The 24,075-nt window shown below is 36.7% G+C and overlaps 2 protein-coding genes across 2 annotated transcripts; both read left to right on the top strand.

Annotated features, from left to right (window-relative positions):
- Positions 1–1,335: 1,335 nt before the first annotated feature.
- Positions 1,336–18,033, top strand: LOC107761079 (U1 snRNP-associated protein usp106-like). Its single transcript, XM_075225513.1, has 13 exons — positions 1,336–1,627; positions 6,981–7,033; positions 7,617–7,785; positions 7,909–7,972; positions 8,401–8,480; positions 8,625–8,778; positions 9,846–9,907; positions 10,073–10,135; positions 12,035–12,093; positions 12,439–12,520; positions 16,557–16,600; positions 16,705–16,923; positions 17,797–18,033. The coding sequence occupies exons 1-13, from the start codon at positions 1,481–1,483 to the stop codon at positions 17,813–17,815; spliced, it is 1,215 nt and encodes a 404-aa protein (XP_075081614.1). The 5' UTR covers positions 1,336–1,480; the 3' UTR covers positions 17,816–18,033.
- A 2,605-nt stretch (positions 18,034–20,638) lies between these two features.
- On the top strand, positions 20,639–21,639 carry LOC107761080 (uncharacterized). The gene is made up of 3 exons (XM_075224441.1): positions 20,639–20,654; positions 20,743–21,107; positions 21,391–21,639. The coding sequence occupies exons 1-3, from the start codon at positions 20,639–20,641 to the stop codon at positions 21,637–21,639; spliced, it is 630 nt and encodes a 209-aa protein (XP_075080542.1).
- Positions 21,640–24,075: the final 2,436 nt, after the last annotated feature.

The raw sequence follows: 24,075 nt of genomic DNA, 5'->3' as shown, positions 1-24,075 counted from the left end.
TATCAAAGTTAATTTTTTTAATTTTTATCACTTTCACGCGTCTAAAGGATAATGTATGTATCTACGCTCTTTACCACGTTAACGTCCAGGAGTAACAACAATCAAATAGCCAACTTCGTGGGTAATTAAGACTACAATTTGTTTAGGGGTGTAACTGATTTCGTACAAAGTTTAGAGGATTTTTTTAATATAACCTTCATATTTTTGGCTCATAGATTAATATGGTCCTTTTAGAATCCATTAACGGTAATTAATCCATTACAATCTTAGACTCTTACTTCAATAAAAGAAAATATCGAATGCATAGTTATGTGCATGGACAAAGAAAGAAAACTCATTCCAAATTGAAGAAATAGTAGATTAATCAAAATAAAGCAGTTAAATAGTACATTTTGCAATAATAATTTAGTCTTTTCTAATATGTTGAAAATAATTGATATGTTATTTCTTATTGATCATAGAAATAGAACAATTGTATTTTGGTATTGAGAGTTTCTTTCTTCGTTGAAATTAGCTAATTAGGATCAATAATTTTTAGAAACTTAATCTTTTGTTAGTTTTTATTTTATAACTCAAACATAAATTTTAATATAATATTTATGTTATTTTTTAAAATTTTGTATTCGTTGAGATAGGTTACACGCGTAACGTGTGTATCCTAACTAGTATGGATAATTAGATTGAGATAGAATACGATTCAACTATTTATTATTTTGAGAATACAAAGCACAATTCTCCCTTTCCACTCCACATCCCCACCCACCCAAAAAAAGAACAAAGAAAACTAATAGTTTCACTTTAAATTTATTAGACATACCAAGAGTCAATAATATTGAAACATTATAATTCTTTGTCATTACCTATTGAAAAATTTCAATTCAATCGATGTGATTCAATAAATTAATAGTACATCATTTGGTTCTCCTTATATACATCAATAACACTAAAAATCTGATAATTACAGTGTACTTTGAATTTCATAATAAAATATGTGTTTTATATTTTATTATACATCACAAAAGGTTTATTTGCATTAAACAATTAAAGGTTGGTTGGGTCGCTATTTATGGTCAATTATAACTTAATTTAAAAGCTGAAATATTTGTGATTGTTCATTTTTCATTGGTAGTCATTGTTTAGATCAAAATGGATAAAATAAGTTTTTAATCACCTTATTATTTTCAAGAGTGTACTGTTATGTCGAGGTACCACAGTTATTAGAAAGAAAATCTGTATTGCTACCTTAATATGATATAGGAAAGGGAAGTTTATATCTTTCACCAATTAGAAAAGGAAAAAAATATATATATATAAGAAAGAAAAATGGAAAAGGAAGAAAACAGCGAATTTGCCAAACCCTATAAAACAAGCGCACTCGAAAACTGAAAAGCTTTCAAGGAGGAAGACTGAAGAAAAAAACCCTTCCATAGACTGAGCAACTCAAGCCTGAACAGCGGCGAATTTCAAGCGTTCATCATCAATGGACGCCATAAGGAAACAACTGGATGTGTTAATGGGAGCCAACCGAAACGGCGACGTAACGGAGGTCGATCGCAAGTACTACGACCGTGAAGTTTGCCGTCTCTTCCTCTCCGGTCTTTGCCCCCACGAGCTCTTCCAACTCACTGTGCGTAACTGTTAACACCGCTCTCTCTATCTCTGCGTCTACCTGTTTCCTCATTTATGTGTTTGTATTTGAATCCCTAGGTCATTTAATTTTTGTTTTTGATAATTAAACAAATTTGAAGCCATAGATTGAAATATTGTTGCTCTATAGAGATCTTACCTTGTGCAAATTAGGTGTTCTCCGACTACTTCCGGGTAGGGGAGAGTGAATGTATGTACAGCTTTTCCCTTGCATTTCAGCTGTTTAGTTGCCTTGAATTCGTGTGACTTACAGGTCACGAAATGATAACCTTTACCTCTCTGTGCGTGCATTAGTAGACTATGCATTTTTGGTGCATTTTGGCTGCAAAAAGGGAAAAAAAAGAAGAAGAGGTTGGAGTTGGAACAGCTAGTTTGCTACATAATTGCTAAACTGAACTCATAATAAGATGTTTTGGTTGAAAAGCTTTATTCAAAAAATATACATGCGAAGCCCTATGTTAAGGTTATATTGGGTTTGTGTAGCTGGAACACCAAGAACATGTGTTAACATGGTTTCAGGCAGTGTCACACCTTAAGATCAACTTCAGGAAATGCGAGATCACACTAGTTGGAGAGGTGAAGAGTGTTGTAATATTATCACATTTTTTGAACTCTAAGGCTGGGGCTTATCACACTACCTACCTTGGCTTGCCAGTAGGTGCTTCAAATAAGGATCAAACAACATGGAACTCGGTACTACAAAGGATTGAGAAGAAGCTTGTAGGATGACATAAACGATATTTGTCCAAAGGAGATAAAGAAGTACTTATTAGGAGCACATTATCGAGCATTTTCACTTATTTTATGTCCTTGTTTCAAGCTCCGGCTAATGTCACGTGAAAGTTGGAAAGACTTTAGAGAAACTATCTATGGGGTTCGATGATAGTGAAGTTTCCACATGGGTTGATGGGAGATCGTTCTTACCCTTAAGTGTAGGAGTGGTCTTAGAAGATCTAAGGGGTTGTTTGATTACAAGGATAAAAGATAATAATTTCGAGATAAAATGTGGGATTAGTTTATCTGCGATCTGGTTGAACTTTTGATTCAGGTAAAAGCAACCCCGAGGTTGTTTATGCCACACTATATGTGGGATAACCATCCCAGGATAGAATAACAAAATGACACATTTTTGCTTCTCGAAAGCGCTTCTCCCAAAGACTTTTAAGAAATCCAAGACGAAAATTGGATAAAAGTTTATTCAAACTTATTTAGTGTAAAGCTAAATAATGTATTATTTTATTTCCTGTATGTTCATTTTTAGTTCAATGAATCAACCATCTCCAAATAATTGTAATCATAAGTACATCAACTAAATAATCATGTCATTCCCGCCCCTAATTATAATTCTAACTTAACTTGTTCACAAATCAATCGACTCTAATGGTGTTCAACAAGGTCATATTAGGAAACTGGTTATGGAGATTTAGGATTGAAAAATATTCTTTTTTGAGGAAGGTAGTAGTGGAAAAATATGGGACCTTGGAAGGGGTTGGAGGACTAAAAATGTCACTATTCTTTATGTGTGCGAACATTGGAGGAATTTTTAAGGGATGGAAAGAGTCTACTGTCGATGCGTCATTCAAGGTAAGGGATGGGAGGATGAGTTTTTGGGGCAGAAGTGGTGTATGATAACATTTTGAGGATTATTTTTCCAAATATTTAATGAATTTCATGCCCTATCCATGTGGTCCGATGACTACAAGATGGAGAAGTAGTTATAAATTTGAGGTTTAGGAAGAATTTTGAAGAGTAGGAAGTGGTAGAGTTCCAAAGCCTGGTTGGTATGCTCCACAATGAAAGCACGTTACAATAGTGTATGGAGTGGTGGTGGTGGGGAATAGTGGAGTATTTTATATCAAGTCTTATTATGAAACTAGGATTAAAGAAATATTTTGAGCATAAGTTATATATTTTGAGCACAAGTTATATATTTTGTGCTACAAAGATCTTACCGAACCCCCCCCCCCCAAAAAAAATAAAAATAAAATCCGAATAACCCAAAAACCCGAGATTGAAAAACCCGAGATTGAAAAACCCGAATTTTATTGGTTTGATCTTTAGATTTAATAACCCGACACAATTGGTTTGGATTGGTAATTACAAAATCCAAACCAACCCGACCTATGTACACCCCTATTTTGCAGCAAAGATGGGAGGGTAAACTGGTCAAGGCACATAAAAATTGCATGACAACTGTACTTCTACCAATAATAGTGCTGTATTTTTTTAAGTTACCGAATTGCCCTGACAATGCCAGGCAAGCATGTTGACCCAGTGCTTGCTTATTCCCTCTTTTACATAGTACTCCCTCCGCTCCAGTTTATGTGAACCTATATTCTTTTTGGTCCGTTCCAAAAAAGAATGACCCACTTCTAAATTTGGAAACAATTTAGCTTAAACTTACAATTCTATCTATAATGAGAAGCTTTTATAACCACACAAATACTTTGAACCCCTTTTTGACTTGTTTAGGACCACAAATTCCAAAAGTCTTCATTTTTTATTAAAATTTGTGCCCAGTCAAACGGGTTCACATAAATTGGAACGGAGGGAGTAGTAAAACTTCTCATTACAGAGGAGGTTGTCTTTCCATGTAGCTCGGTTTGGTTTTCTAAAGTTTCAAGTAAAGGGTGTTTTTTGACATGGCTAGCAGTAGAATGGGGTGGTCTTGATTAAGGGTGGCAATTTGAGCCCAAATCCATCCAACCCGCCCAACCTGTCCAGAGATTAATGGGTTGAGCTACAAATATTTGAGCTCATGGGTCTATTTGGGCTGAGCCCAAGTTAACCCATTATTTTTTACAGCCAATTCTGACCCATTAAGCAGTCCAAATACAACCCATGAAACTCACCCAAAATAAAGGTATCTCAACCCAGCTTATCTAGAAATTTACTTAGTTGCCCCAATTTTATTTTATTTTTTGTATTTTCAATTTTCAATTTTTTTGTTTTTCTGCACCCCCCTCAAACCCCCTCAATTTTTTTTTTACTTTTTTTTTGTATTTTTTGTTTTTTCGTTTTTCTGCATCACCCACCCCACCCACAAAATATATTTCAATATACACATTTTAAGGTAAAAGGCTTTTTTATGCCAGATGAGCATGATTCTAAAACATGGGCAGGTTGGGCTATGACCCATTGTTTAGCCCATCTCGACCCAACCCATCTTAGACCAAGTACACTTTGGGCTGGGTTGGGCAATGACCCATTTATTGATCTAACCCATCTTGAGTCTTGACCCGCCCAAATTCAGCCCAACCCGCCCATTTGCCACCCCTAGTTTTGATGGCTTAGAATGTAAGGAAAAGGAAGGTTGCTTACAAAGTTGGTGCTTTATGTCCAAGTGGTCTGGTGCTGATGTCCGCCATCTCTTGATGTTTTAGAATTTGACGAAAAGAAAGGTTGGTTATCTCAACTGGTGCTTATGTGCAAGGGGTCGTGAAGATGTCCACCATCTCGTCATACATTGTCATATAGCTCTAAGGTTATGGCGGGGGAACTCTTAGATGGCTTGGCATACTTTGGGTGATGCTAGACAGTATGAAAGAGGTAATGTTAAGCTGAAATAATGGTAGAAAGAGGTGAATATGCGGGGAGTGGAGTATTGCGCCACTAGCACTTATGTGGGTCCCTTCAAGAGAAAGAAATATGAAAGCTCTTAAGGGTGTAGAGAAGAATTTTGTACAATTGAGGAGTAAATTCTCATCCCTTATTTCTTTTTGGTGCGCCCATGAAATTTCCTTATGTATAGAAGATCAGGTGTCGTTCGTAAAAAATCATATCTTTTTTTGTAGGTTTTCTACTATTTTGGTATACTAGTATACATATGTTTTTTGCTCAATCTTTGACAAAATTTATTACTTTATAAAAAATACTGAGTTCGTAGAATTATGTATTATTTATTCTGGTTTTAGCACGGGGTTCTTAATTACCTGGGCTTTGGGAGCTCTTTGCTGTTGAAAGACCTTAGACTTTTGATACTCCGCTGGTCAAAATAATAAATTTAAAAAGACCTTAGTTTTTAGATATTTCAAAACACATTTGGTAGGGAGCCCATCGGCTAGATGTGATGCTTTTTATTTGCATTTAAAAATATTTAGAGACTTCTCCTATTTGCGGTTGGTCAATTTTGTTAAATTTCATTGTAAATGAAAATTCTTCTAGAGTTTTTTCTTTTTAATTTTTTGTTGATAAAGTCATACTCCTTCAGTTTCATTTTATGTATTTTAGTTTGACTCTGCACTTTCTGTTTCTTAGTTTGTTTATGCTTGGAGTTTAAGAATGTAAAAAAGACTTTTGAATCTTGTGGTCTTAAACCTAAGGTGATATACCAAAAATACCTTTTAGGGGTGGTTTGGTAGGATGTATAAGAATAATGCGGAATAAGGTGTATTAGTAATGCATGGATTAGTAATGCATGTGTTAGTAATGCAAGCATTAGTTGTGCATATATTATTTCTTATCTACTCTTTGGTGTGGTGTATTAAAATTATAATGCATTGCATAATTTTTAAGAAAAATAGTTGTTTACAAAAATGCCCTCCATATTCTCTAGCTTTAAAGGACTTTAAGGACAATTTTGTCTTTAAACATACTAATGCATGCATTAATAGCCTTGGTATTACTAATGCCATGGTTTTCTATGCATTACTAATGCATAGTATAATACCAAGTATGACAAGTATTAGTTATACACATGTTGAAAAAATGTACCAAGCAAGGTATTAGTAACGCATAGAGCTAATGCTTGCATTATTTTTTCTAATACCTCCTACCAAACGACCCCTTAATCTTGTGGTTTTAAACATGGCATGTCCCTCCTATAAAAGAGTGTCATTAAGATTTAGGGATAAAATGGTCTACTTTCTCTACATCCTCAATGCCCAGCTGAACATGACATCATCTACATCAGCTGTCCTTACCCGTTGGGTACCATATAGGTTGAGCGTTGTCCACCATAATTGACTCGTTCAACTATGAAGATGTGAACTAATGAAATGACAAGTTTTAATCAGTAATGCTCTATGCTTATAAAGGAAAAATCCAATATTGTTAATATGATACCAAGCTTTATTTAATCTAAATGCAATAATTTTTGTCAAGTGAAATTAGTCAATAATTTTTGTATAAGGTGAAACTAGTCAGTACTAAAGGGTCAGCTGCAGATGGTATCCTTACTATTAAAAAAAAAGAATATACGATAGTAAATCCTCGGTGGGCTGGAGGGTTGAGTTGTTCAGTTTATTCTAGGTCTACACCTTCCTCTGCATTTCCTTGTTGGTTATAAATTTTGTGCACTGACTTTTTATTTTAATTTCTTTCTTGTTGTGTAGAAAATGGATATGGGGCCATGCCCTAAGGTGCACTCTTTGCAGCTGAGAAAAGAGTATCCTTCTTTGACGTGCATGCTATGATTTTGCAAGTGTTCCATATTCATGTTTTCTTGCCCGTAATAACTTCGAGAATTAATATCTTAGCCATGCGTGGGCTATTAAGTAAAACTAGAATTTTTTTTATGTCTCGATACATGCTAGATAGGCTGGTTGTTGTCGCAGGTTGTTTAACTATACAATTTTGTTTCTTCATACATTCTGTCATTCTCCTTTTTCTTTGATTTATTTACAGTTCAATGAATCACTGTTCTATTTTTTTTAGGTCAAATGATTATAGAAACTATTACAATATTGCTGGCCGATTGCCTGCCTAGTTGCTGAACCGAGTCATTAACTAGACGTCTGTGAAATATATTATGGTCGTTGTTAACACGGATTTTCTGTACATCAGTGCAGTCCTTTCCCCCCAGCCCCCAGCCCCCACCCCCCTACCCCAAACCAAAACCATCTGCCCAAACATAAAAAAAGAAGAGAAATGTACAAGATATGTCCTTATTGAGAGAAAAAAAAGTTGCACAATAATGCTGCATTCTTTGATCAATATTGCTTCTTGATCATTACCTTAACCTTTTCTAGATATGTCGAAGCAAAAGAAAAGGGTCAGGATAACTATGACAGGGACTTGGAGGATGCAATTGATAGGCTGATTGTTGAGTGTGACAGGAAAATAACTAGAGCACTTAAACGGCTTGACGAGGAGGATGCCAAAGCTGCTATTGCCATATCAGTATCTGAAGTTACTCTGGTAATAGTCAAGTGTTGGGCTCCAAGCTCATTGTTTTCTTTTGTTGGTCACTGACACTTCCTCTTTGTCCTTCCTCTGTTTACTATCCTTGTTACAAGTGTTGTCAACTTGCCTAAATTGCAGACACCGGAGATTGATGAGTTGTCAAAGCAAATCAAGGAGAAGTTGAAAGAAGCTGATGTATATGGTAAGTTCTTTTAGGCTCTCTCTCTAAGAAAATGGTAAGTTCTTTTAGGCCTAGCTGACTGCCTGCATCGGGAAAGCATGCTTATGTGGTCTTGATTGGCTATTTGCCAATATAAGGTTGCTTATATTTTACTTTTTTCATTATATATGAAAATGACTAGTTGGCTTGCTAATCTATATACTGCTCGAGCATGAGACAGTTTAAAGGAGTAAAATAGGCTTGATGATTGGTGGTGATATGATAACATTCGTTGTCACTTTGTCTGAATTTACATAGTTCAGTTTCATATTCGGATCTAGCCTATTAAATTTGAGCGAATTGAATTGCTGAGGAATAAAATGTAAAGTGCTATTATTTCATGCCATTTTCTATCTGGTGAAGATCTTTTTGAGTTGGCAAAGTTCTTGAACAATCTAACTTCTTTGTAGATCTTGAAGGCAAGACAGATATGAAAATTCGAGCTCTGGAAGAGGTTGAAGAACTCAGAACTAAGAGAGCAGACAAACAGGTACAGAGGGAACTTGGAGACATTGAATTAATTTGCTAATTAGTCAACATAGGCAAAAACTAATGACATTGCGATACTTAATATTCACATGGCTGTAGTGTATATGGTTAGAACTCATAGGTGTTTTCTTTTATCCAATGGCAGTCAATGCTCCTTTTGGATGCATTTAACAAAGATCGAGCATCTTTACCTCAGCCACTTCAGAACGGTCCACAGTTAGCACCCTTGCCTGCAGCTGCTCCAGATCCTCGCATACAAGAAATGATAAATGAGAAGCTGAAGAAAGCAGAAGATCTTGGTAAATCTAAATAGCTCTAAACTGGGTTACTTTACAACCTCCAATTTTTCCACTCAAAGAGTTAGAATTCACTCTTTGATATGCTATTGACTCTCTTTGGATATTGTCTCTAAATATCTAAATAGCTCTAAACTGTGTTGCTTTACAACCTCCAATTTTTCCGCTCAAAGAGTTAGAATTCACTCTTTGATATGCTGTTGACTCTCTCTGGATATGGTACAGTTTCATTATTTTGGTTTATGTCCATGCACGAGTGTATGAGCAGGTTAAATGGAAAGTAACATCAAGAAAAAATAGTGACCAAGTTTGGGTTTTATCTTACCCAACACCCATTACTTATTTAAAAAAGTGACTGTATTTGAAGATGCAACCTTGAGATTATTATTAATAAGTACTTATGGAAATGGCAGGCTGATTATGTGACTAAAGTGAACAATGATGTGCTTTTAACTAGATATTTGAGAAGATGTGTTTAAACATCATTGCTCGAAAATAGTTATGATCCCTTGACATCAGAGGAGCCATATCCTGCTGTGAATCTTGTAAATATACTTATGCTAATTCCAGTTCATTTGGTTCTGCATTGGGGAATCATTTTCAACTCTCAGTGTATGATTCTCATACCCATGATCTCAATTTTGAGATAAAAACACATTTAATGGGAGGTAACAGGTACGCTGTGAAATAGTCGAGAATTATGTTAATAGAAATTGCCTTAGAAGCGATTTAAGCATGATGGGAGCATGTGTCTTATAACCTTCAAAGTGAGTAGTACACTAGAATTACGTTACGATAGCTGCTCTATCTTTGCCAAAAAAAAAATGTCTTGTTTTATAGGTGAGTTAGATTTTGGAAGCTCAATGCTGAATATTATACCTTTTACAGTTTTTTGGTACCTTGGCGCACTTTTTCTTCTTCTTTCAAAGTTACCTTAATTTATAAAAAGGATGTTATGTAGCATGACACGATTTTGCTGAATCTTTTCTTGCTTTATATGGAGCATGACATGATTTTACTGAATCTTTTCTTGCTTTACCTTACATTTTTCCTCATACTTGGTTATCTAGGTGAGCAAGGAATGGTTGATGAAGCTCAGAAAGCATTGGAAGAGGCGGAAGCTCTTAAGAAGGTTGTCGAACAGTAGTTTCTGTACTCAATTGTGCTCAAATATAACTTTTTAGAATTTAATTTGCCCTTCTTATCTTTCTCCGTTAATTTTATTTTGGGGCTTAAAACACTTACCCTTGTAGTTCGACTACTTCTCTCTTTGATAATGCCTGTCTTCCTCATTCAGCTGCCTGTGAGGCAAGACCCTGGTCAGGATTCCTCAAAGTACACTGCAGTTGATGTGCGGATTGTAAGTCTACTTTCTACAACTTTGATAAGCATTATTTGTTGTATTTGTTTCTCCTCAATTACGAGTTTCTGTAAGTACTTTCACTGAATTTAATCTGAATGAATAGCAATTTTATTTTGAAAATCTAGCCAGATGATTCCTTGAAAGAGGGGCCAAAATATTATTCTCTCCGTTATATTTTATTTGTCTTAGTTTGACTAGGCACAAAGTTTTAAAGATTTTGAATCTTGCGGTCTTAAACTAAAGGTGTGTATACAACAACAACAATAAAAAACCCAGTGTATTCCCACTAGTGAAAACTAAAAGTGTGTATAACATACCAAAATTATCAATTGGATCTTGTGGTCTTAAACATGCCATGTCATTCCTATAAGGATGTGTCATTAAGGATAAAATGAGAATGATGGAATTAAAAACATAAAAATATAAAAAGAAGTATTTTCTTTGGGAACATACTAAAAAGGAAAGTACGACACATAAACTGGAAAAGAGGGAGTAATTTTCTGAAAGCATGGTGAGGTAGTGGGTAATGGGTTTGCTCTCTATGGTGCCTAATGCTTGACACCCTCCTCTTTATAGCGGCCAACGCCCTTGTCTAAATTTTTATTTCCTGTCATTCTTTTGCCAATTTCAAGCTACATTGATGATGTACTGGACATATGCTACAATTTTGTTCTTTTCGTTGCTAGTGCAAAAAGTACTTGCGTTGTTCTGCTACCAGTGATTTCTGGAGGAAAGAATTTTAACACTTTTTTGGTGATTATGTAACATAGTGAGATTTTGATGGCAACTTTTTATATTTCCAAATTAGAAAAATCAAGTTGGTTTTCTCACTCTTAGTTTGAGGGGTGTATTGAATATTAAGAGAACATGTGTCTAGTTTCACACATGTATAGATTCATCGGACATGACTAAGAAATAATTTAGTAAAATATTTAGCATCCAAAGGTGTGACCCTGGTGGTCAAGAAGCTGGAATGGACCATGGGCCAGGTTCAGATTCCAGTGAAAGGCAAAAAAAGCATGTGTTTTGTTCTCGTCTGTTTAAGCCTTGATGGATAGAGTTAGTTTATACATGTGCTGTTGGGTAATAATAGGTACTCATGATTTAGTAGAGATGCCCAAACACCACAATTACAACCAAAAAAAGATCTTACAGATTATTAAGAGTGCCTATCAGTGTGATTGACCAAATAAGGATAGGAAGTTCCACTCAGTATGTTTTTTTGGAAACACAATTGTTACCATTATGAAAAAAGCTTGGTCAAACACGGATTTAGTGCTTAAAAGTGCTTTTCAAATTGATTAGCCTCATATACTGCTTGCAGTATTTTTGCGCAAAGCACTTTTAAATAAAGCGCTTTTTAAAATAAGCAAATTTTAGAAGCTTCTTTTTAGATTTCTAATCAATCAAGTCAATAAGAACTAAGAAGTTCTCTTCTCCTTTTCATACTTTCCGATGCTAATGGAAGGCTCTCTAACATTTTCTTGAAATGAACTGACGGTTAAGAATTTCTTGAGTACCTAAGTCAAAGAAAGAACTGAAATGTTTTTTTTAATTGGGTATTGTGTTACTAGAATCACTGCCTCAAGTGGGTACATATATGTATATACATAGAGGTTCTCTTCTCCTTTTCATACTTTCCGATGCTAATGGAAGGCTTAACATTTTCTTGAAATGAACTGACTATTAAGAATTCCTTGAGTACCTAAGTCAAAAAAAGAACTGAAATGTTTTTTAAATTGGGTACTGTGTTGCTAGAATCACTGCCTCAAGTGGGCACATATAACAATGACTGTTCTTTGTTTCTATTCTTGCATATATTCCTGCTGAGAAATCTCAGGATGTGGTCTTGACATGAATTTGCTATCTCTGACATGCTGTTTATAACTTTTGCAGACTGATCAAAAGCTCCGTGTGTGCGACATCTGTGGAGCCTTTTTAAGTGTTTATGACAGGTGAATGTTCCTTTTTCCTTTTCAGCTTTTGGAAGATATGCTAAGTAGCTTTTAGGGAAATAAAGAGCTACTTTGAAGTTTTGAGTGCTTCAGTTTTTGACATGGCGATTGTACCTCCTTGTCACCAGCAGGCTTTTTTGGGCCCAGTTTTTCGAGGATAAACTTTTGCCGCTAAATAATGTGCGTCTTTTCTGTGTTAATTTTATTAGTCATGTTATGCTTAGCTAGAAAGTTATGGGGCAACCTCATTTTTTGTTATCTCTACAATTTTTGTTTCTTAAAACTAATTGGATAGTGTACTAATAATATCCAGCTATCCTTGCTTTTCTCATCTTTTCTTTTCAGTGACCGTCGCTTAGCTGATCATTTTGGAGGAAAGCTTCATTTGGGTTATATGCAAATCCGTGAGAAATTAGCTGAACTTCAGGTAAAGATAAGAATATCTATTTTTCAAGATTTCTTTGTTGCAGCGCAGGCCCATTTATTGGAAGTATAACAGACACTTTTGCAATGTTTATATATATATCGAGACTTGTTCTTGTTTCCTTTTTTTTTTTTGGGTTGGTAAGGTATTCTTGTGCTTGTTTCCTCATTTATCTGGTTGCATAAAATGATCTCTGATTGAGTGGCTTCTGCGGAACAGTCATCTTCTTAGAAATTTAAACAAGTATTTGATTTAGTGGCTCAATTGGTAATTTAAATATTTTGATTGAGGTCCTGCTGTGTCAGTTTCTTCTGTAGAAATTTTCAATATGTATACTCTTTTGGTGTTTTGCTATACTCAGATATTGTTTCTTTTGTAGAGATTTTCTATTGTCTTTTACTGATCTTGTAGGTCCATAGGGAAAATAAGTTCTCATATCACCTCATAATGACGTGAAATGTGTGTTTAGAACTATAAATATTTTTTATGGAACTCATATTAGGGTATAATTTAAGACATGATAGAATAGTTGAATAAGTGACTTCAACTTGATTTTCTTTGAGAGCAGGAAAGAGTTACTCCCTCCGTTCTAATTTATGTGAACCTGTTTGACTGGACACGGAGTGTAAGAAAAAATTAAGACTTTTGGAATTTGTGGTCCTAAACAAGTCAAAAAGGAGCCAGAGTGTTTGTGTGGTTATAAAAGCTTCTCATTAAGAGTAGAATTGTAAGTTTAAGCTAAATTGTTTCCAAATTTAGAAAGGGTTCATTCTTTTTGGAACAGAAAAAAAAGTAAATAGATTCATATAAACTGGAACGGAGAGAGTAATAGTTATGTAAAGGAGATACTCATCATGGAGGTGAGTAGAATCAATTATTAATCCAACAACAACTACTACACCTCAGTCCCAAATTAGTTGGGATCAACAATATGAATCCTCACTAATCATGTTTTCTCCATTTTAATTCATCTCGGGTTAGCATTATACAAAATAAAAAGTACTATAAGTTCTTTTTTCCCCCCAACTGGCATGAAAATCCCAATAGCACTAAAAGACTCCTAAAAAGCATAAGACCTAAAGTAAGCATATTAACTTGACTACAACACATTAACTAATTGGCATTGCATGTATAGATGTTTTTATCCATTGTGTCATATCTTTTGCTAAGTTAGCATGGCTACCAAGAGATTGTAGGTCTTTCGAGAAAAATTCATTTCCATGTGATTTAGATCTACCTCGTCCTTTTTAAACATTTACGCTCATCATAGTTTCACATTTGCGGACCTTGTCGACGCAGGTTCTGACCAAATCATCTCAAAAGACTCTCATTTTATCCTCAATGTGCATTGTGTGACTTTGGGTATGGTAGGCGGATTAGAGTTGATGAAGTTGAGGGGGCTATGCGCAAGATGAGCAGCGGCAAAGCGACCGGGCCGAATGAAATCCTGGTGGAGTTTTGGAAGAGTGCGGGCAAGGCAGGCTTGGAGTGGCTCACTAGGTTATTTAATGTCATTTTTAGAACGAAGAAGATGCCCTAAGAGTGGAGGGACAACGGTGGTTCCTGTATACGAGAACAAGTGAGGACGGTGGATGGGGACTCAGACCATTTCCTGGTTTTGATGAGGTTGCATCAGGGGTCGGCACTCGGCCCTATTTTGTTTGCTCTGACGATGGACGTACTGACGCGCCACATCCAAGGGGAGGTGCTGTGGTGCATGCTATTTGCAGATGATATTATATTGATTGACGAGATGCACGACGATGTCAACACGCAATTAGAGGTATGGAGGCAGACCCTGGAATCTAAAGGTTTCAAGTTGAGCAGGACCAAGACAGAATACTTGGAGTGTCAGTTCAGTGGCGAGACTCAAGGAGGGGAAGGGGAGGTGAGGCTAGACTCGCAGGTCATCCCTAGGAGAGGAAGTTTTAAGTAGCTTGGGTCTATTATTCAGGGGATGGGGAGATTGATCAAGATGTCACACATCGTATTGGGGCGGGATGGATGAAATGGAGACTCACTTCCGGTGTTTTGTGTGACAAGACGGTGCCACCGAAACTTAAAGGTAAGTTCTACAGAGTGGTGGTCAGACCAACAATGTTGTATGGGGCTGAGTGTTGGCCAGTCAAGATCGCTCATGTCCAGAAGATGAAGGTAGCAGAGATGAGGATATTGAGATGGATATGCGGGCACACCAGGTTAGATAGGATCAGAAATGAGGTTATTCGCGACAAGGTGGGTGCGGCCCCTATTGAGGACAAGATGCGGGAAGCGCGGCGTGGGTGGTTTGGTCATGTGAGTAAGAGGAGCACAGACGCCCCGACGAGGAGGTGTGGGAGGTTGACATTGGAGGGCCTACGGAGAGGTAGAGGTAGGCCAAAGAAGAGGTGGGTAGAGGTGATTAGGCAAGACATAGCGTAGCTTCAGCTGATCGAGGACATAACCCTTGATAGGAAGGTATGGAGGTCGAGGATTAAGGTAGTGAAGTAGGTAGTCTAGAGTGTTCATAACAGTAGTATTGGCACGCAGTCTCGCTTCCGTTGGTAGTAGGTTTTTTTGGCTAACCGTTGTTTCCTTCATGGTTGATCACCTTGCTATCTTTTTGTTTTTATTCTGCTTTTGTATGGCTTTTTGGTACCGCCCTTCTTGTCTATATTTTCATTAATGTGGTCTTATGTTTTCCTGAGCCGAGGGTCTATTTAAAACAACCTCTCTATTCTCACAAGGTAGGGGTAAGGTCTGCGTACACACTACCCTCCCCAGACCCCACGGTGTGGGATAATACTGGTATGTTGTTGTTGTTTGATCTATTATGACCGCACATCCATATTAACGTCCGCGTCTTTGCAACACTTAGGTTATGTTGAACTTTAGCCCAACATTCTCTCTTGCATAATATTGTGGGTCTTTCAAGTGTTCCATAGAACTTACGTTTCATTTTGGTACACATCCTTTTATCACAACATGATATCTGAATTTGGTAACACTTCTCCATTCAACCAATTGATTTTAGTACAATGTAACGTCTTCATCTACCATTACATTCTCATGGAAAAACAAGACATCTGAATTGTTTTCATTTAGGTGCAACAATCCCGTATAATTTCACCTCAACTTCACTCTTCTTAAGCTGACTAGAGTTGCGGTGCATATACTCACTCCTACTTCTTATCCTAAAATCCTTACTCTAAAATGCTTTTCCATGATTCAAGTTTTTTTACACCCTTGTTGGTTTCGTCAGTTAATATCGTCAACAAATAGCATACACCAAGGGACGACATCTTATATTGTGTCGGTTAACTCATCCATAACTAGGGTAAACAAGTATTGGCTCAATACCGATAGAGGTGTCGGGCCACAGTTACAAGAAACTCCTTTGTATTTCCTACTATTGTTCTTATGCTAGTGCGGCTGCTTCATACGTATCCTTTATGACGTTTATGTATTTAAAATATGATTTTATTGGTTGAAGTGTGACCATCTCATCTAAATGCTTAAGCTGTTAGAGAGAACACATTTTTATTTACTTAATTATGTCTTTAACACGCTCCCTCATGTGTGGGCCTTAAATTTTTTCACGGGCCAAGCACGTGAAAATTCCTTTTGATCATGGGTGGCAGTGAGACTCGAATTCAGGACTTCAACGTGCTCCAATACCATATTAAAGTGTGTGACCCTTTCATCTAAAAGCTTAAGCTGTTAGAGGGATCACACTTTTATTCATTTAGTTATGTCTTCAACACTTTTCTTCCAGCTTTTCATAGCTGAAGCATAAGTACTGATGTGCATGTTCCCAACTGATCTATATAAGTATTTCTTATTATTGAACTGACTCTCTCTTAGGCGGGGCATCAAAATACATATATCTTTACTGATTGACCAATTACCTTGTCAATAAAAGAAGGGAAAAACATTGTTTATCATTCTTTACATTGCTAGTTTATTCCATGAATATGTGTTCATTCTAATTTTGCCCACGTAACTGTGGGAGTTTGTTATATGCTTCAATTGTGCTATCTCAATGATGTCAAATTGCCAGGAAGAAAGAAACAAGAAGCGGAAGGCCATAGAAGAAGATAGGAGGTAGTGTTGGATCTCCTATTATGAAATGCTTATTCAGCATTTTTTACTTTATCTGTTGTTGCTTTTACTATCTTGTGGTCAAGTGTTGAATTTACTATATGCAGATCTAAAGAAAGAAAAAGCAGGGAACGTGATAGAGAATCAAGCAGGGACAGAGTTGATAGCCGCGAAGCAGGGAGAGATCACGATCGCAGGAGTAAAGATCGCAGCTATGATCGTGAGCGTGACAGAAATAGAGACCGCTCTCGCAACTATGATTCAAGAAGTCATAGGCGATCACGTTCACGGTCAAGAGAACGGTCTAGGGATTATGATCGCCACAGGTTCTAATTTTTTCCACTAAGCTGATTGCGTTATATATAGTTTTATTTTGTGTGGACTTAAAGGTGTGAGGTTGTCATGTACCGAATAATGAGTAGCTTCCAATTCTTTGCGGAGGGCTTCTGATTTTAGTGAGAAGGGAATTTGCTAGGGATGTTGCGTTATTTGCCCCATACCTCCCACTAATGTGGTGAAAATTTTGGGGGAAGGCACTGTCATAGATTTATCCCCAATTATATATCACGTTCCTTTACATTAGTGCTTTTAATCAGTTGCTAAAGGCTCGCACTAGACATGCTTAAGCCGTGACAGCTCAGGCTTAGTGCTGGCGCACATGGGATTCGTCTTATAAAGGGCAGCACTGAACAACAAATATAATTGATGTAGTGATATTTTGATTGTTAAACAAACATTCTGTATGAATATGTTAGTAATTAGGAGCAGGAAATTAAAAATTTACTGCAAGTAGATTAGTTTTTAATTAGAGGTTTAGAATTAGAAAATCTTTTACTAATTTGTCTTAAATATCAAAAAGTTAAAACTATATTTTTTTCATTTGAATAAGAAGTTTAAAATGTTTTGTTTTTATTCAAATACTTTATCAAAATGGTATTTCTTCATATTTCATTTAGTTGCAGTTTTTTCGTTTACTCCATGTGAATTAGAATTTAAAGCTACTACTATATATTTCCACCTAAATGCAAAACTTATAATGATTTTAGCAGATATAGATACTTGATGCAGCCACTAGTACCTTCTCTTTAGTTTATAACAGAAATGCATTTGAGAAGGGTTTTTGACTAGCTTGATGTGAGAGCACCCCCTGCTGGTAATAGGGGTTCGATATACACTAACTGTTTCTTCTCTGTCTCCAGACGATATGATCGTTACTAGGTGAAAGCTGCTGTGGCATGGAGAGCTGGAAAAGTTGTGTCGTGACTTGTTGGATGTTTGGTACTTTGTAGTATCCAGGAGACGATGCCATATGTATTGCTGTCTTTATTTGGTCAGTTTTTGATTCTGCAGTGTTAGGTGAAATTTGAGATTGACCTTCAAAATTACATGTGCGTTTTATGCACCAGCTAAATTTTATGACAATGCAAGGTTTTGTATTTTTGATTGCCGCACTTTCAGATTGCACCTTCACTACGGAGGTAGTAGCTCATTGAAATTTAAATACAAGCATCGATCAAAAACAAACTCTCGGGAGTCCGCTGGTGTGTTTCTGGCTAAAATGTATTGACGGGTAAATTATACTTGATTGGCCAGTTACCTGTGCGTTCCTGGAAATGCTTGTACTTGTTTACTATATGAACTTAGCACGTGACAAATTGAGATGAGAGTTTATATTGACTATGGTTGAGGTGTCCAACCACGATATGCATCCTGGTTTGGTGCAAACACTAGATGTGGACGAGTTTTTAAAGCTAAAATATAACACAAGTAATTGAATCCTGCGCTTATCTGAGGCTTCTACCCGTCTTTAAAGGGTTTTTTTTCCCTGAACGGTCCCCGGGGGGGGGGGGGGGGGAGGGGTGGTCTTGCTGGGTTAGCGGTTCCTTTCATTGGAGGACTGAGCTTGGTTAATGTTGGTGTTTAAGTTCAACGTTGGTGTTTCAGTTTGGTAGTTGGGACAGGTCTGAAGCTCAATGTGGATTTCATTTTCTATTGTAAATAACCAAAGGGTAGCCGGCGTCATTATTTTCTTCTTTTGTTTCTAAGTTGTAATGTGATAAGATAAATAAAAATAAAGGGGAAAAGTACAGAAATAGCCAATTTAAACACAAACTTACCAACCTCTAGTCCAAAGTTAAACACTTACCAAAAGTAGCCCAAAATTTAGAGATACACACGAGTGTATCAATTTACCACGCATCAGAGAATCACGCTTCCAACAATCACGCATATGAGAATCACGTTTCCTTCCCTTTTTCAAGCTACCAATATGCCAGATCACAACATTCTCTCCCTCTGTAAATCATAGCATTCTCTCCCAAAAATTCTCCAAAGAAGCTCCAAATTTCACTCAAAATCGATCAATTTCACTATATACCTTCGCAATTTCTGTGTAAATACAACTTTTGCAATTTCTGTGTAGAAGGAACTACGAACTGCAATCAAAATCAATCAAGAAATTAGTGAGTTTTGACCTAATTTTAGCTACTTCAATGCCAAATTTACCAATTTTTATTCAGTATGGAGGCCGATGGAATGTTGACAATAGCTTTGTAGATTATAATGCAGATGTTGTAATAGTTACACCAAATATAAGTTTTGATGATTTTGTAGACGTGATTTCGAAACAACTTATGATAGATACTTCATTGAATGCTATTGAAATCAAATACACTGTCCAAAACGGTTCTCCACCAATAGTGATACACAATAGTATGGGTGTATGTGTATATCTTGAGCTGAAAAAAAGCTCAGAATTTACAATGTATCCCCTTTGTATAACATCGAGTGAAAAGGATATGGACATGATCTGCTACAATTCCAATTCTGCTGTGATTTCCTCAGAATGTGCACAAAGCTCAGTTATAGAGGAGAGATACAATGGCGATACAATTAAGATGATCGAGTTTGGGGATGGAGAAGACTGGAATGATACAGAATCTGATGAAAATACAATAATAACTGACCCTCAACACATAGATGTAGAAGAAGGTCAAATTTATAAAGACAAGGCAATGATAGTCAAAGTCATGAAGCACTTGGCAGTAAAGGAAGAATTTCAGTTTAAGGTGCATAGATCAAGTGAAAGCAGGTATCAAAATATTTATTGTATAATTATGTATCTCAATGTATATCGTAGTTGATGTTAGAAGCATAATTATGCAGAAAATAAGTTGTTGCTTGTAAGTATGTGGCTGTACACTTTTAAGGTGTGGTTGTCACCGTCTAGTACTGTATAATCATTGTATTTTTTTCATCTAATATTGATGATGGCAGTGTGTATCACTATATATCATTGTATTTCATGTCGCTCTGTTTATTGATGGAAAAGTTTATATCCTTATCGTAGGTACTGCCTAGTATGCATCAACAACAACTATGATTGGTATTTTAAGTCTTCGAGCCTGGAAAAAGCAAACATTTTCAAGGTCAGAAATTTTAGCAAAGTGCACTCATGCCTCTTGAAAGACAGATCTTACGCACAATACCAAGCTACTGCAAAACTCATCGGCAGTCTTCTGATAGACAAGTATAAAGACCCAAAAATAATATACACTCCTAATGACATAATTGGAGACATGAACAAGCAGTATGGTCTTCAAATGACATATATGCAAGCATGGAGATCGAAAGAATATGCAGTTCAAGTACTGAGAGGGAACCCGAGCGGATCATATGAAAAGTTGCCAAGCTACTTTTATATGCTGGTTCTTACAAATCCTATGTCGGTGATAAGTTTGAAAAAAACAGATGAAGACTTGTTCATGTATGCTTTCGTTGCACTATATTCATCTATAAAAGGATGGCAGTATTGCAAACCGGTTGTTATTGTAGATGGAACCTTTCTTAAATCGGCATAAAGAGGAACAATATTGATAGCATCAACACAAGATCTAGCAGGTTATATCCTACCACTCGCATATGCCATAGTAGATTCAGAGAATAATGCTTCCTATGAGTGATTTTTTGCGAGATTCAAGGATGCATTTGGGGAAATGGAGGGAATGTGCATAGTCTCGGACATGCATGAAGGCATTGAAAATGCAGCGGCAACATTGTATCCACAAGTACCTCGTTGTGTCTGCATATGACATCTATGGAATAATGTTAAAAAAATTACAAAAAAAACCATTTGTTGCTCAAAGATATATTCTTTGCTGTGGCCAAAGCATACACAGTTGAGAAGTTTGATTACCACATAGCAGAGGTAGAGAAAATTGATAAGAGGGTCAAAGATTACTTAATGAATGTTGGGTATGAAAGATGGTCCAGAGCATATTCCACTGTCAATGAAACATTGACGATGACTTCAAACATTGCGGAGTCGATCAATGCAACGCTCAAGGCTTCTAGGGAACTCCCAGTACTGCCTTTGCTAGACTACATAAGGCAATTGATCGGGCGATGGAATGTTACAAACCAAAAGAATGCAGTAGAGTCATTCACTGATCTTGGAAAAAAATATGATACAATGCTGATGGAAAATCTTGAATTGTCACATCATATGAAGGTATAACTGGAATCTGTAGATACGTGTGCATAGAATATGTAATCATGCCGAATTCACGGATCTGTTATATCTTGAACCCTTCGTGTGATTCTGTTAAACTAGTGTCCACCTACACAAAACCAAAAGCTTTCAATTTAATGTAGCATTTATGCCTACCCCACTGCTGAAATATTGGTTGGTTTGACATTATATTAAGCTATTTTGAATCTTATAGGCTCTCTAGTATATGTATTTTAAGGGCATCTACTTTGTCACCACTAATGATAGTTGATAAATTTTGTAGGTAACCCCTTCGACGAGTTACTTATATTCAGTACTTGACAAAGGTAAGCAAAGAATGGTGTTCCTAAAAGATCGAACTTGCAGCTGTAGAAGGTTTCAGTTGGATGAGCTGCCATGTGCACATGCTTGGGCAGTATTAAAATACAAATACTTTGATCACATTGAGTATTTCTCGGTGTACTACACCAGGAAGTACCTATTGAAGACCTATGAAATTCCAATTTATCCGGTTCCTGATGAAAGCACATGAAAATTCCTGCAGAAGTTCTAAATGAAAAAGTCTTGCCACCAGATGTGATTAAAACAATAGGAAGGACAAGGAAGGGGAGATGCAAGCCAATATCTGAAAGGGAACGAAAAATGTCGATTTCATGTAGGCAGTGTGGAGAAGAAGATCACAATAGGAAAACTTGTAGAAATAATACAAAGAGCGGATGAAATATGTCAAATTTAGAATTACTTGTTATTTTACTTTACTGAATATCATAGAGATTTAGAAGAATGCAATATATCAAGAACTATATCATTGTAGAATGTCATTTGAATTTTAGATATAAATAAATATTTGACCTATCATTTAAAATCGTGTTGCAAGTTTATATTATACATCTGTTTGATTAAAAATAGTTGTATCAGTTATGTATCATATTTGTATCATATATGTATCGCTTGTGTATCATATTTGTATCATCTATGTATCGTTTGTGTATCACCTATGTATTTTTGTGTATAGGCTCTTACTCATGTCTGTATTTGTGTAGTAACAAAGCTAACTAATGGAAAACAGTCGTAGCAGCTAGAAAACTATGCAAATAGTTTTAGAAATTTGCAAATAAGAGTGGCTTCATCAATACATATTTGAAAACTATGTATCATATGTGTATCATATCTATATCATATGTGTATCATTCGTGTATCTGCAAGAGACAATGTATCACAAACTACGGTATATTTTTTATATCTTTAATTCACAACAGAAAATCAAGGGAGAAAACACCAAAATAAACTAAACTGCAACACTCTAATATCACACTGAAACTCATTAAACCTTTATAACAGAGCAAACATATCATTTGCCATACAATTCTTAAAAGTATTCAGAAAATTCAAACACAAACAAAATCTGATCCGTCTTACAACAATGACAACATAACAAAACATAATACAAAATGAAATTATAGAGTTCATCCTACAACAATGATAGAAGTAACTACTTCTGCTTTTGTGACTTCTTCTATCGACCAATAATCTCATCATCACTTTGCGGGTTCAGTTCCATCTTCTTTCTAGCATAATCCCACAAGAGAGCACCAAATCTGCACTGGTGTGCATAGGATTCTGAAAGATATACTTAAATGGATCTAAGCGAGATATGAGATAGGTAGTGTAAGATGACAAATAATGTTTCAGCTTCTGCGCCACCCAGGTTAGGGTGCAACATGTCCTCTCGAGCTGAGTGTACTTGACCTCGTACGGTGTGAATTTCTTGCTGAGATAATATATGGCATGCTCCTTCCTGCCAGTGATATCATGTTGACCCAATACACAGCCGAATGAATTGTCCAATACCGTCAAATATAGAATCAAAGGTCGCCCTGGTTCTGGCGGGACCAACACAGGTGGATTTGACAAATACCCCTTTATCCTATCAAACGCCTCCTGACATTCATCTTTCCACCTGACCGCAACGTCTTTCTTTAACAGCTTAAAGGTGGGCTCGCAAGTTGTCGTGAGCTGAGCGATGAACCTGCTGATATAATTCAATCTCCCCAACAAACTCATCACCTCGGTCTTGTTCTTCGGAGGTGGCAATTCCTAGATAGCCTTGACTTTCGATGGATCCAGTTCGATACCCCGGCGGCTGACTACGAACCCCAACAACTTTCCAGACGGCACCCCAAAAGCACACTTTGCAGGATTAAGCTTGAGATTGTACCTGCGAAGCCTTCGGAAGAACTTCTTCAGATCCTTGACATGGTCAAACTGCTTCCTAGACTTCACGATCACATCATCCACGTACACCTCGATTTCCTGGTGTATCATATCATGGAATATTGTTGTCATTGCCCTCATGTAGGTTGCCCCAGCATTTTTCAAGCCGAATGGCATGACTCGATAGCAGTACATTCCTCACGGCGTGATGAATGCCGTCTTTTCAGCATCTTCCTCGTCCATTAAGATCTGATGATAACCCGCGTAACAATCCACAAAAGAACCAATCTCATGTTTGGCACAATTGTCAATCAATATATGGATGTTTGGCAGGGGAAAATTATCCTTATGATTTGCTTTGTTGAGATCCCGATAATCAACGCACACCCTGGTCTTGCCATCCTTCTTTGGCACAGGCACAACATTGGCTAACCAGGTGTGATACCGCGTGACCCAAATAACTTTCGCATCGAACTGCTTGGTGACCTCTTCTTTGATCTTTACACTCATATCCGTTTTGAACTTTCTCAGCTTCTGTTTGACAGGAGGGAATGCTTGGTCAGTGGGCAACTTGTGAACCACTAAATCAGTGCTTAGACCCGGCATGTCGTTATAGGACCATGCAAAAATGTCTTTGTATTCGAATAGTGCTTTGATTATCTCCTCCCTGAGTTGAGGTTCCAGATGGACACTTATTTTGGTTTCACAAACATTTTCTTGGTCCCCTAGATTAACTGCTTATGTATCGTTCAAA

This window comes from Nicotiana tabacum, chromosome 11 (assembly GCF_000715075.1).
Source record: "Nicotiana tabacum cultivar K326 chromosome 11, ASM71507v2, whole genome shotgun sequence".
Taxonomy (NCBI): Eukaryota; Viridiplantae; Streptophyta; class Magnoliopsida; order Solanales; family Solanaceae; genus Nicotiana; species Nicotiana tabacum.
Note: the sequence above shows the minus strand (reverse complement) of the source record. Positions and strands in the feature narration are given on the sequence as shown.